Genomic DNA, 15541 nt, shown 5'->3' on the forward strand with positions numbered 1-15541 from the left:
AAACGAGTTTTCATGTTCTGTCATGTATTGGTTTTAGAAAATCAGTAATGCACGTCAGCTTCTAACGTATTATTTTAATAAAGAACAAGTTTTGTCAACTTGACAAATTAAATAATTAAAATTCATACTATAATCATAAGTAACAAGAGATAAAAATTTACAGAATAGAGTGAGGCAATCCCTAAGGAGTTCACCAAAAGTAGAGCCAATGTAATTTTCCAGCCCTGCTGTGATTATAATCCTCTCTTCACTGAACATGCCTCTGTTAAAAGTACATACTTAGATATAAGCTGTCAGTGGGTCACACATCTACATACTGCTTGGTAGAAACTGCTAAAGAGTAGAGTTTAACAGAATTAAGTTAATAAAATGTCCACTTTTACTCAGGTGAAAACTAAAAAAATTAGTTGGACTCTGTTTTAAAAACTCAGGTTTTTATTAACACACTACTTAAAATGGATACATGTGACTTTTCCTTTTTTGAAAGATTGATATAACTGCTGCTTTAAAATATATACATTTTTCCATATCTTGTTTTTTTTCTAAGAAACTTATATAATTCCCCGAGTTGAAAAAATATAATATATGCTTATAAGAAAGAAGATGAGCTTAATGAAAGCATCTATTTAAAGTCATAATAATTAATAATCTTAAATCTAATGAATATGTCTTATTTAAATAGTCTTAAGTATTTTTAATTTAATTGGATATGATAACACTATGTTTGGATTTAGTTTTTCTTAAATAACTTCTTTATATTCTATGCTCGGTCTGTTAGCAAAGTAGCCCATGTCTGGATACAAGTCTTACAGTTGACAAAAATTGCAAGTTAGATGAAGTGTGCTTGTGTTTTTAAATTGTGACTATAGCTGTGTAACTTTCAAGTCTGTAGATTACTGATTGACATTTACTTGTCTAACATAGGATAGCACCTTTAAAGTACCACATGAAAATCAAATAAGGGTGTAAATTATTGGAATTTTAAAATATAATTGTGCCTACTATCTAGTAATTTCTCAAAGAAAAAGTTGATATCCCAAAAAAGGAAAAGGTGAGTGGACAATGAATCAACACAGAACACATGTTTTGGAATGAACTAGTAAGATGACTAAAGTCAGTTCTTAGGAGGACATTATTGATGTTACAAATCTCAGTCTTGGTGAAAAATTGATGTGGTAATCAGTTTAAAGTGATAATAAATCAGAAAAAAATTCAGAATTCATTTAGTTAAAATGCCCCCCCCCTCAAAATAGTGATTTTTTTAATTAGTAGATAATGAAATATAAACAGCCTTAATGCTTCAAAAAGCTTTAAAAATGCAGCTTTTGGGTTGTTCCTTCCCTTTTTATCATGATTCAGAAGGCACAAAATTGATAATGACAGGTGTCACATTCATACTTTCAACAGGTATTTGCTGAATCTCTGTGGTGGGCTGACCCAAATGCTATGGGTAATGCAGATGCTCTCTGTTCTTAAAATCTAAGTGTCATACATACAGTTCAGAATAGAGCTACTCAAATGAAACAATAATTTTCTTTGCTTTGTTATAGTTTGCAAAAATAGACACAAGTAGAGTCCATATTTGATAATACATATTGGGCATGCCTTTGGCACAACATATTCATAATTTGTTTATGGTTTATAGTTTGTGCCCTGTGGTTATTAATGAAACTTAATGTGTGTGTGTGTGTGTGTTTTCCTGGAAAGGATGCTAGAAAAGAAATCGTAAGTACCTGTAACACTACTACTTTTAATGCAGATAAAAAACATCTAAAATCTTCAGGGCCCTGCTACATCTTTAAAATTATCTGAATAAACTGAAAATATATAAGAAATATATAGGGTGTCCCTAAAAATGTATACACACTTTACAGCTGATAGCTCAATTGATGTTTCTTTCTTTTCAGATTTTAAACCATTGTAATTAATAATTATTCAGTGTGTATACATTTTTGGGAAAACCCACTAGATCTGTTCAACCAGAGAATTAAATCATTTGCCTTTGTCATAACAGAATAAAGAAAATATCAGGTTACTTTTGTGGTGGTTTTTTGCTTTTTGTTTTTAACAAAAGGTGATCCCTCAAGGCTTCGTAGGAGAAAAGCCAAATAAGGTGCTTTGGGTTTTTCTTTGTGTTTTGGCTTCACTTTGTTTAATTTTGTTTTGATTGCTTGTTGCCATTAATTTCCTCTTCCAATCACTAGCCGTGGTCACCCGTGTTCTGCTTTGTACCAATCCCCCTGTAGAGGTGTTTCCACGTCACATGCAGCTCCTTTTGTGGGACTGAAAATGGCAGTGCCGGGGGAGCTGAGCAAATATAATCAAAGCTGGAAGCTTTCATCCTCCTCCTTCCTGGCTCCCTCCCACTGCCCCCCTCATCTACGCCCACCCCCTCCCCCAGCCCACCAATATATGAACATTCCCTGAGGAAGCAAAGCATGCTTTTTCGGAAAGTTTTACAGATTTATTAGGTTGCAACCCTGAAGGTGTTTTGTTGTTGTGACCTTAGAATTTTGGGAGTGTGTGTGTGTGTGTGTGTGTGTGTGTGTGTGTGTGTGTGTTGCTTGCACCTGTGTGAATTTTTCTGTCTAACCCAAAGGTCGGGTATCACAGTTAACCCAGAGTGCAATCTATGGGCCAAAGGCTCACTTCTGCTTGAATCATGAGGGCTCGGCGCTTAGGCAGGTGATGAGTTTCGTCTGTCGTTCGTGAGGGTACTGTTGTGTCTGTGCTTTGTCCTCCGATGTGGATAAAGTAGATTGTTGCATATGTGAGTTATGTGGGTATAAATAAATACAGCAGTTAACTCCCTAACTGGCTTTCTTTCTTGAAACTGTAGCCAGAACATAGCTTGTAGTATGGAATATAAAAGAGCAATATAATTGAATGAAAAAGAAAGCCGAAGGACAATCCAAGAATAATATAAACAAACGTTATTTTAAAACATTGGAGGGAGTGCTTTATGCAAAAGAGAAACTGGATTTATTGTTTCATTCCCTCTGCTCCCCCTTCGCCCCTTTCAGGAAAAGGCAAAGCCACAAGTGAGTGGCTGTATGTGTCTGATTGCTTGTATAAACATCGAAGAGGCCTTCAGATGGCTAAAATAAACACGCGCGTGTTACTGAAGGATATGTTTACACAAACTATTTGCTCAGCCTCCGAAATAATGAATAAATGAAGATTTTACTGAAATAATTGGAAGGATTTTTGTGTTTCTGTTGATGCCATAATTGAATGGCACCAAAGAGACTTTTATCAGCTATTTTACATGTTACATGTGTTAGCAGTTCCTTTCTATGAGTTGAATACTTCATTCTGTAGTTACTTTACACATGTTTTTGTAAGAAATTGTCGTTTATTACTGCAATTCTAGAGAGTTGCTTGATTTCCCAAGAGAAATTTAGCAGCCAGTAAAGATTATTTGGGTCTGCTTGGTCAGGAGAGTGAAGGCAAAAAAGGAAGGAGCCATGGCATTCGTTTCATACGTAGAGCCCTATTTACATAACACTGCCCTGAACCTTGCTGTGTCTTGGTAAAATATACATTCTCCATGACTTCAGAATGAATACTTAAACAAAATCATCTTCAATATACGTTTGCAAACCATATGTTTGTATATAAATAGATGTGTATGTGTGCATGCATGTGTGTAGATGGTGTATGTGTGTACATGTGTGTACATACACATGTACATATGCATGTATGTATATATATGCACATACACATATGCTTGTGGTACTTGTCTGGTAAGAGCAGTATGTGACCTATCCATAGGTAGCAGTAAGAGTTAACTTTTATTTCGACATGACACTTAGACCATCCCTAGGAATTTACTAGTTAGCATTTCCTGCTTTCAGTTTGTTATCTTGACACATAACTACAATACAACAGCTGGGTTGTTCCTGGGGTTTCTGGGGGGAGCTTTATTCTCAGAGTGCTGAGTTTCCTTTTCAGCTGTCAGCTCCAAAGTACATTCAAAATGCTCAACTTTTTTACACACCATTCTGGGCCCCTAGCACCACTCTGGGACTATGATAGAAACGCTGATCAGGTAGATCAGTGGTCGGCAAACTCATTAGTCAACAGAGCGGCAAACCGCGGCTCGCGAGCCGCAGTTTGCTGACCACTGAGGTAGATGAACTGAAGAATCTCTGGTTCAAGGAAGGGAATCGCGGAAGGCAAAATTGCACATGGCCATTGTGTGGTAACCAGGCTGCTCTGCTTGCTCCCTGGTGACGCTCTTTAGATTTGAATAATCGATTTAAAAGAATTACTTCTTTCTCATCAGTTATTTTCACCTGTTATGAAATAAAAAATAAAAATGTTACCATTCTTTAAAATGATCTTTCATGGTGTTCACCCCTATGCAGTATCTGTGATCTGGCTGTTGAAAAACACATTGGGATTTGTTGTAGTTTTGCCTAACTTTCTCCATGTATACAGAAAGACTTGCACAACACAATGTTTCCTTTTTATCTAGGAAACTCTTCAGAACACTTCCTAAGAAATTAATTGTATTCCAGCCAGACTTGCATGCTGCCATCCCACAGGAAATGGGTCAGCAATCCATTAAGATGCCATTAGATAATCTAATTTGGAACTTAATCTCTAAATTAACCATGCTCCATACTTGAAGCATACTTGAGAGAAAGAAAAAAAGTTTACGTTTGAATCGATAGGGGAGCCGAAGCGTGAAGAAGGCTGTTTGTTTTTTCTGTGGCTGTGGTCACGTCTCAAGCCGTCTGGTAACCAGGAGAAACCAGACATGATGTAATTCCAGATTGAACTTGAACTTCAGGGACTTAGGATAGGGGAACAATGGACCATAGGAATCAATAATGTCCATTTTCCACATGATTATGTTTGGAGCTTTAAGTTAACCTTTACGGGAGAAGCAGCAGGATCTTCAGTGTGACCCAAATGAGATGAGCCAGAGACAAGATGTTAGAGGAGAGAAAACAACTTTCGCCGCGATGTTTTCCGAGCAGCGCTGCAGATCCCAGCAGGATTAGAAAAGTTCCCGCTCTGCTGTAAACCGGTGGCCTGTTCAGAGCACTCTTTGTTCGCTTAGGTAGGACAAACTTAATCTTACGTTTCCTGTCAGATGATTTTTGGCAGCGCAACGGGATAGGGAGGAGCGAGATTCAGAAAACTCCCCAATGTAAACCTTGCTGATTAACCCTTTGCAATGAAAGAAGTATATTCAACACGCACTTCATTTGAAGAGGTTTCATGTAAAGTGCCGTATTTACATCTGGATTTCGGCTCTGAGAAATCAGCCTCATCAGCACCCAGCGCAACATTTAGTTATTAACTTACCTTTTCTGATTCTCCTGTTTGCTAGTGCTGTGAGTAGGTCTACAGTGCATTTTTAGTCCCATTTACTTAAGTACAAAGCATAGGAGGAGATAACCATAATAACAAATTACCAAAGAAAACCAGCAAAAGGCAGAGCCTCCTTACGTTTAAGAAATTGAAGAACATGCATTTTGAATAATCAGAAATTGTAGAAAACGACAATTATTTCCTCCTTTGTTTATTTTTTTGTTTTGTCTGAGAAAACAGATTTTTCTTGCACATGTGAACAGAGTAGCAGGCGTAATTCAAAAAAGCATATTCAGTTCCTTGATCATTAGTGATCTTATGCTTCAAATAAGTTCTTTACGAGATACGTTCTTTCATTTAGAGGCGAAATTGTGCAAATAATACTGATTTTAGCTTTTAAGTGAAAATCATTTGGGAAAGAATCCCTCTTTGCTTTTGTATAAAACTTAACATTTCTCTTCGTATTTCCTGGGTGATTTTCTCTAGTGAAAGGCACTGTTAGGAAGCTCTGTTTCTGTAGAGAATTTTGTCTGCTGTTGAAGACTCACATGTGCTAATGAGGGAGCTGTAGCACTGGTGACAATGGCACTGAGAAGGAGCCCAGGGGGAGAGAGGGACGCAGACTAGAGGGGGATGGAACCCACAGGCAGGGTTCTCCGCTGTGGGCAGGAGATCGAAAAAGTCCTATGAGCCTGACAATTCTATATTTTTAATTGTCTGCAACCTCCCACAGCTGCAGAAGTTGCTACACATGTATGTGTGTGTGTACTGTCATTTATTTTCAATTAGTCATCTTCCTGATGATTTTCTTTCATTTTCAGTTCCGAAACATGAAAAACAGCAAGCATCTTTTTCTTTCTTTCTTTCTTTTTTTTTTTTTTACAAATTTGCTTACTTTGGCCTTTTTAGGGGAAGGGTATTTTTCGTACTTCTTTGTAAAGTAAACATTTGCAGGAAATAAGTCTTTATTACTTTTAAGTCTATAGATTGCCTTGTTGAATGACCTTCAGGGATTTTGTAAGAGCTTTTTACTAAAAAAGGGCAGTCATTGCAGTGAGCATGTGAAACACTTAGCTGTCGTGTCCCATACGAAAGGCTCTTCTCGCCCCATGCTTTTCATTAGATAAAATATTCCACGGGCACATGCCATCATTTTACTTAGAAGATGCTAGTACTCACACACGGTAAAGTTAACATTCAAATCCAGTGTCTCCTCACACCGCCCCTCCCCAAACAAAACACGTCCGAAACATTTGAATATAAATTAATGAGCTTTGACAACCTACCATTTGGATATGTTATTTCAAAAGCATTGTTCCCCAAGGAGGAGCAATAAAGAAGGCTATTTACCTACTTAGTTAAGAAACAAATACGTTTCTCTTTCATTACTATGAAGTGCTATTGCTTGCAGTTAGAATAATTCCTCGAGCCACCTGCAGTTTATGCTGTTTGGTGTTTCCCAGAGAGCCCACAAGAGTACTTTGCAGTTCAGGTAAGAGCTGGCCGGGGAGCTTTCCCATACAGATTATTACAAATAGTAATAATCATTAGAAATCATCTTGCATGCAAATAGGCTCGTTCAGATGGCCATAATGAGCTTTAAAAATGGGGGAAATAAATCGAAGAAATCCAAGACCTGTGTAAAGCACTTTGTATAATCTTACTACAAGACTAGTCTCATCAAAGTGTCTCTCAACAAGCAAATTATTGACATGCAGCCACATCTGTACACACATATGCAATGGCAAATATTGCACTTGGCTGAAAAGAATCTGGAATTGGATAATATACAGTTATTTGTGTTGAAGTTTGAAGTCCACAGTTATACTTTCAAGGGAATTGCAGTCTAAGTGATATGGACCATAATTTATAGAATCTCATATATAATTCAGGGATAATATAAATTCTTGTCCGGTGATAAAAGTAAAGTATGTTTCATGAAAGAGGTAAAGTGTAGTACAGTGGGTAAGAATATAGATCTTAGAACCACACTGCTAGAGTTCAAATCCTAGGCTTTACTGTTTAATAGCAGTATGAGTTGGGCAAGATACTTAGCTTCCTAGCTTCAATGGCCTCATCTGTAAAATCTGAAAAATAGCAGTCCTTTTTTCCTTTGTTCATAGGTTTGTTTTGAAGATTGAAAGCTTTAAAGTAGGTCGAGCATATAGAACAGTGCCTAGCACTGTTATTTAACACACTATATAAATGCTGTAGCAACTAGTATATGAAATACCATTTTCTCTGTTCTTATACATTAATGAATTCTTAATCTATTTAAATATAGAAAAATAATTCTTAAATAAATGGGTACTTAACTACTACCCATCTATTTCTTCCACTGGTCTGAGTGAGCATTTTTTCACAAGACGCTGTCTGCAGCCTTTTTGTTATATTGAAATCAGCAGCCAGTCCAAATATACACATATACAACCCAGGACAGCATGGTTTCTAACTTAATTCATATTTAATTAATCTGCCTTTATTTTTTTGCAGGCAGATACTAGCTACTAATAGGGAACATTGTTTATTATTCATTTTGGGAGTGATACAAATATCTGTGCGTTAATATTATAGTAAAACAGTTAGTAGTATTTAGCCAAGGAAGTAAAATATTTTCCTTCTTGGGAGTATTTGAAACAGGTGCAAAGGAATTAAAGACAAACCCTTCTTTTAAATGATGGCATTTATTTTATTTATTATCCATGCTTTCTGGGTCGTTGTTTATTTTTATTGCTGTCTATATAAGTAATGTGGCTACTGATACAATTGAGGTATGCATGAATAGATATAATTAGTTGTGCTTCATTCCTATAATATTTTTCTGAGCTTCTGGAAAGAATACTTTCTATCTTCACAGCAAATATGGTAATATCATGATTAAATAAGTGTGTAAAACTTGAGTGAGTGATGTTTATTACTGAAAAGTATTAGTATACAAGTACTTTGACATTTTATACAATGATTTTTAAATTTATCCTTATTGTTGAAAGTATTATGGATGTTCCCTTCTTCCCATTGATCCCCTGCACTCCCCACATCCACCCTTCTCCAGGCCTTCACCACACTATTGTCTGTGTCCCTGGGTTATGCATATATGCATATAAATTCTTTGTTTAATCTCTCCCTACCCACCTCAGCCTTCCCTCTGAGATTTTGCCCAACTATTATCAGATAAACACAGGGCAATAAAGGAAATTTTGCCATTCATGAAATAGCTCTTATTGTTTTTAATCATCTAAGACTAATAGTTGAAGTGAAGCCTTTGACTTTGGTTTCTTACTCAACCGACAACTTCATATAATTATATTTGGCATCCATGGTTCTTGGGAGGTTAGTGAACTAAATGTTCAGGGCCCAATCCTTTTCGGCCATAATTTTTAAAAACACAACCATCAAATGTTGACTTGCTCAGAGCAATTTTTCTCTTTTTTTCCTTGAAAGGTATAGAATCTATTTACTCCTTGTAGATGTGAAGGCCAACTATTTTATCCAGTTTATCCAGGATACAAGATGTATAAATAGTGTATCATTTTCAAAAGGAAGAAGTGGGTATCTTCTTCCCCCTTAATCCTCATGATAGGGTCACTCTAATAGAACCTCAACTAGATTTGTTTTCAGAGGAGACAGATGCATCACATTTCAGTGTTGCTTTATCACCCAGACCAACCAAATATTCTATATACCAGTCTGTTGCAACACTAGCTAGGTTATGATCCAGCTGTGTGAGCCATGGGAAATTCCTTGTCTCTTGAAGTAAATTCACTTTGCCTTCAGACAATTATGTTCAAATGTTCTTTCTAATGGTAGGTCAGTTTCTGACTTCCATGGGAATCAGACAGAACTGATTCATATCTGAGGTCTAGGTGGTAAATTTGGGCAAGTTACTTAAGCTCTTTAAGTCTCAGTTTTCTCATCTGTGAAATGGGGATGATGATGGCACATTCAAGAGTTCATTGAGAGAATTAAGTAACATAGCATATGTGAAATACTGAAGATGGCACCTTGCTCATAATAGGCCCTCAGCATGGTTATTTTCTGGAAGTTTCTCTCTTTGTACTAATTAATTTTATCCATCTGAACCAGACAGAATTCTGAATTTCTTTCCAACTCACCTGTCCTGTCTTCCTGTCTCATTTTAGCTTCTCCTCAAATGACATTATTTGGTGGTTTTATTCACCAAAGAAATGGCATAGAGTTTGTTTCTCTTGAAGAGTGATGCCTAGAAGAAACACAGTGTTTTAGAGATAGTCTGATCAGTATAAAATGAAGCAGGACCATCAACTAACATTAATGCATCTTAAGGTCAAAATAATTTGTTTGCTTGTTTCATCCCTTTCTGGGATAGCCACATCACGCATTTGGTCAGAAGAATGTAAAAATATTATCCATGATGTCGGACATGTGTTTCCTTCCTTCCTTCCTTCCTTCTTTCCTTCCTTCCTTCCTTCCTTCCTTCCTTCCTTTCTTTCTTTCTTTCCTTGTCTTTTTTTTTTTTTTTTTTTTTGCAATTTTCTACACATAGAGTAGAAGTCATTGAAGTTATTCGGGTGAATTCTGCTTTGTGCTAAGGCACTGTCACAACCTTTGCTTTTTTTTGTACCTGATTTTTCTCAAAGTCCTTAATATTTTTAATGGCATGGTCTTTATTTTCTAAAGATGTGCTTTTAACTTTCAGTCATGCTCATTTTCTGTTTGCCAAAAAAAAGGTGATCTGGCAATGGAAATGTAATTTAAATAAAGTAAATGCATGCCTGAAGATATATTTATTGCTGAAGTAGTTTAATTTGACCTTGAATATTTTGAAATCTTTTAATTAAATTCTCTTGTCTCTTAGTAGACAGAGACACAGGTTATTCAATTGACTATAAGATTATCCATATAATCCTCATTCCATTCTGAATTAAAATTATTAAAATTATTAAGTATTTTATATATAACAAGTTCCTATACGTAGATAAATATGAATAAGTGTGTTTATTTTATCCATACTGGTGATCATTGGCATTGATTTACATAGAGAGAGTTAGATATGTAAAAATCACTCTTTTTTATTTTTTACCTCAAGAACTATGCAATTTGAGGCATTCTCTTTTCAAAATTAAATAATCTAGGATATTTTGTCAGAACATTTTTCTTTACATTATTATTATAATTGAATTTTACCAGAGTTTTTCAATGGGACTACCAAAAAGCTCTAAAAATGTCTGTGCCTTATAGTTCTGAACTTAACCTACAAATTGGCATTAAGAGACTTGTAAAATTCATATATGGGGTCTGCATAGTGTTAATCTTTGAAATTTATTTTCCCCCAAAGGTTCATAAACAGTATTGACAAATATATTGCACACTTCAATTTTGACATGGTCATCATGTGGGATGGAGGTTTGAAAGGTTTAAATAAACATCTAAATCGAATCTGTTAGATATTTCGCAACAAGAATCCTGTTAGTCACTAGCATTACTTTATTTTTATTGAGACTCTTCCAAAGAACAATAATATGCTTCTCTTCTAAAGAACTGAATCAAAAGGCTGTTGCCTAGTTCACCCTGATATCGTGTCTTTTCTGCCATTAGTAGGTAGACTTCTCCTGTTAAGGAGTCACACCTATTCTCTATCATTAATATTTTATTTTTCTAAAGTAACACTCTCTATATAGAGCCCATATAATTTGGCACTCTTATTGATGAGCCTGTTGCTGACATTGTCTGTTACTGTCAAGGATTATCAATGGGAGCTAGTCTATTTTGTTTTTCATACACACTTCTTATTTCAGGTTAAAAATAATGGATGTCCATTTTTGTAATTTATTATTTGTTAAGAAATGATTAACATCAGCCATGGCCAGACTCTGTCAGAATTGATAAAACAAGGTCATTTTCTTTATAGAACTTACCTTTTAGTCAATAAGATTATCATAGATACAGATTATGATTGTATGGAGTAATATATGCTGTCATAGTACTGTGTAATAGTACTGTAATAGTAAGTGTGGAAGTACAATTAAGGAGAAAATAAGTTTCATTGTTTGTCATGTAACATTCTTCCTAATCAGTAGTTCAAAGCAGAAATAATTGTTGAAGATGTGTGTGGGAAAAAAGAAATATGTGAAAACAAGTCTCTGAGAAAAGGTTTTAGTAACAGCTACTCTTATTCTTTAGAATGATGATTTTTTTAGCAGATAATGAGGACATATCTTTTTAGTTGGAATTATTCCTTGTTTGAATTACTATTTAATTTTTCCTGCATAATTAATTTTTGTTAATGCTAAACATCTCTATTTTAAATTTAGAGATGCCTGATTTCTTTTTATAGGGGTCAAATCACAATGTAGTCTTAAAAAGATGTGATTATGAGCAACACTCTTCAAAAATACATAGGTGTGATTTGGAGCATTTAATTGATTTGTTAGTTTAATAAAAAATTATTGAAAATTGACCACGTGCTAGGTAGTATATAAAATGAAGAACAAAAAGAGATGGACTTTGCTATCACGGGGCTCATTGTCTAATCATAAAATCCCTTGAGCATAAAAGGTCGTTGTGAATTTTTTCTGTTGCAATATTAACTCAGAAATATGCACCTAGACAGGTAGCAATAAGTCACATTTTGTATAGAGTATCACCAGAATAAAAGAAAGTTCTTTTTTAAAATCCAAGCTTTTTTTCTATTTCGTTTTTGCTGACAAAATTCTTCCTTGAAGTGAATACTCCATAAAGGTTCTGTACCTCTGTAATTCAAATATTTTAAAAAATGAGGGTGTCTAGGTTGATAGCTATGATAATAGTATCCATCTTACCTCATGCTTTTGCAATAGGAGAAGATAGTAAATGAAATTTAAAACTTTGAAATTAGGTCCCCATGCCAGACCAGGACAAAATTGGGTATGGAATTGTCAGTTTAATATTTTCTTGGTTCATGATGATTTATGCAGCTGTTACTTAGTTGACACTCATTCTGAGTTGAGTGTTGAAACAAACAATACATTGGATTAGGTATACCCCAAATGTATGGTGTGGGGTTGTGTTGTGATATATAGATCTGGTGTTATTTTCCTCCATGTGATACTTGTTTAATCAAAGATTATGCCAGTAGCAATTAGATAGCTGTTTTTCAAACTTTTTTCTTAAACAGCCTCAAACCCAACATAGGTGAACCCCGAGTTGGTTGGAAAGGGGCTAGAGTCTCATCTGCTATTCCCTCCAGCATTCTTCCCACTCACCCCTCTAAACATCCAAACCCAGAGCGGCTCCGATGTGGTAACATCACTGATAGGGAGGGGCAGGGAAGCCCCAGGCTTCCGGTGTCAGCATTTCAAATTAACATTATACACTGGTCTTCCTGAAAAATATGTTTTCCTTATTGTAAGATAAAAGAAATAACTTGCATTACAACTTTCAATTTTATCCAACCGATAGGCTTATAAAAAATTGAAGCCCATCTTATCACTGAATTGCTTATGAATTCAAAGTAAAACAAGATCAGAATATAACTGGCAAATTATATTGCTACCATTGTAGATTTGCTGCTTTCTCTCTGTTGTTTTTTTTTAAATAAGAAAATAATATTGTATTTACATTAAAATAGATAAAATATTTTAGGAAGAATATCCTCAATCAGAATTCAGCAATTACGTATGAGCCTGACTTGAAGATTTTCTGCTTTACAATTAATCTTACCTTCCATGAAAACAATAGACCAAGTGGTGTATATACCTATAAAATGTATAATTTAGTACATTTATCTCATATTAAGCTATAATTTTTTTTAAAAGGTTATAGTAGTAATTTGATATCTGTGGAATTTATGTTTCTACTATTGTAGATTTTAACATTGTATTTTCTCTTTTTCTCTTCCTTCCCTCCTGCCCCCCCTCCTATCAACAGTCCTGGTACCTGGGCTAGTTTGGTTCCTTTCCAAGTATCAAACAGGACACCCATCCTACCGGCAAATGTCCAAAATTACGGTTTGAACATAATCGGAGAACCTTTCCTTCAAGCAGAAACAAGCAACTGAGGGAGAATGAAATACAACAACAGCTTATGAAATTAAAAAAAAAAAATGGAAAGGAGGAAGACTGGACACAATAAAAACAAACAAAAAGGGAGAAAGGAAGGAAACTGAAGAAAGAAGATATTAGACCAGCAATTGCAGCACTTACAATCACTAATTCCCTTAAGGTTGAAACTGTAATGACATAAAAAAGGGTCGATGATATTTCACTGATGGTAGATCGCAGCCCCTGCAACGTAGCCTTTGTTACATGAAGTCCGCTGGGAAATAGATGTTCTGTCTCTATGACAATATATTTTAACTGACTTTCTAGATGCCTTAATATTTGCATGATAAGCTAGTTTTCTTGGTTTAGTAATCTTGTTGTTTACGCATGGAATCACTATTCCTGGTTATTTCACCAACGAAGGCTAGGAGGCGGCATCAGAGGTGCTGGGTGTCGGAGCCATGAGCCAGCCATTTTATAAGCACTCTGATTTCTAAAAGTTAAAAGAATATATGAAATCTCTGTAGCCTTTAGTTATCAGTACAGATTTATTAAATTTTGGCCCTTAACCCAGCCTTTTCCAGTGTTTAACCCAGTTTGAAATCTTAAAAAAGAAAAAAAAAAGGAAAAAAAAAAGGAAAAAAAAAGGAAAAAGGAAAAAAAAAAACAACACAGTTTGAACACAAAGGCTCTATGGAAGAAATGCCTCTATGTAGGTGAAGTGTTATCTCTGCATGCAACAGTAAAAATTAATATAATATTTTGCCCACAAAAGAAACACTTAACAGAGGCAAGTGCAATTTATAAATTTATATCTAAAGGGGAATCATGATTATAAGTCCTTCAGCCCTTGGACTCTAAATTGAGGGGATTAAAAAAAGAATTTACAATAATTTTGAACGAATTTATTTTCCCCTCAGTTTTTGAGGGCATGGAAAAATTCATTAAGTCAAGACAAATCATGTGCTTGAGAAAAAAAAAAATTAATGGAAACACAGCACTTATGTTGGTTAGCTGCAGCCTCCTTGGAGGTAGAATTTATTTATTTAAAATTACTGGTTGCATCAAGAACCCATAGGGTGTGCAAAAGGTTCTATAAAATCTGCATCATAGAGACAGAGGCAGGCAAATCCATGTCACAAGGGTAAAGCTTACAGTTTACAAACTGGGAACGCCAGGGTGTAGGATATAGAAACGCACTCTTGAGAAAACACGTGTAATCAGGGTGCTGAATACTTGCATGGTGCTTTCAGACATTAGCCTTGTTCAACAAATTTCTTGTATTGACAGATCTGTAGTGTGCATGGGCAGACACATTTTGCCTCTATGTCTCTTAAAATTTTAATTAAAAATACTCTTTCCAGTAATCCTAATTTGCACGAAGATATAATGTCCACATTACGTGCCTTGCCTTGAAATCTAAAAGACAAAAAAGAAAAAAAAAACACAAAAAAACCACGAAAAAGTGACATCACTACACTTGTTTTGCTGCATTTATTATCATTTTAAATCTTTACCATTTTTATGACAAAATATTTTGTACTCCAGACGAAGAAAAATGTGTGACATCATGGATTTTTTAGACAGTGTACCTTTATCTCACATTTATAAAGCATATCATGGCTGTGTATAGTTGCCGCTTAAAAATTGTAATCGACCAGCAATATTTTCAGTATTTTGGTGTTTTTTCTATTAACCTTTCATGTTTTTCATCTTCCAATTAATATTTGGGGGGAGGGGTTTCAAATTTATACGAATTATGCAATACCAAGTTTTGCCTATGTAGGTAGTGCTTTTAGCTGTATTGGTTATTATAGGTAAGTACACAGATTTAAAAAAAAATAATGTATGCTTTTTTTTGTTTGTTTGTTTGTTTTAATTGACCAAAGTGGGTACTGCTATTTTTGCAGTGTGATGAGGTCCTTTTGTGTACTGAGAGATGGACAGGGGATTTTTTTTTAAGATACATATATATATATATTCTGGGGTGGGAGGGAGGATTTTTAACACTTTACAGTGTAGCTGTGAAGCAGTGCACCCTGAGATGGGCCTGGGCTGCAAAGCGACTGTTCTGCCTACTGTGACAAACTTCAACTTACACAGGTTCCCCCTTCTCTAACTTCCCACCTGGGGTGCAAGCTGAACTCATCTCTGGTTTTCCTAACAACACAACTAGTAAGAGCAAGTGAACACAACATGTTCTCCTGGAGGCAGACTTG

At 35.3% G+C, this 15541-nt stretch overlaps 1 protein-coding gene across 13 annotated transcripts in view; it reads left to right on the forward strand.

Annotated features, from left to right (window-relative positions):
* The window catches only part of NFIB (nuclear factor I B), a 443907-nt gene extending 429164 nt beyond the window's left edge, over positions 1 to 14743 (forward strand). For all 13 annotated transcript variants that reach the window (XM_080668009.1, XM_080667999.1, XM_080668004.1 and 10 more), the window contains one exon: positions 13210 to 14743. In XM_080668009.1, coding sequence (XP_080524135.1) covers positions 13210 to 13227 — 18 coding nt within the window. In that variant the 3' untranslated portion in view covers positions 13228 to 14743. The remainder of the gene's footprint in view (positions 1 to 13209) is intronic.
* Positions 14744 to 15541: the final 798 nt, after the last annotated feature.

The sequence above is a fragment of the Plecotus auritus genome (assembly GCF_963455305.1).
Source record: "Plecotus auritus genome assembly, chromosome: 5".
Classification (NCBI taxonomy): domain Eukaryota; kingdom Metazoa; phylum Chordata; class Mammalia; order Chiroptera; family Vespertilionidae; genus Plecotus; species Plecotus auritus.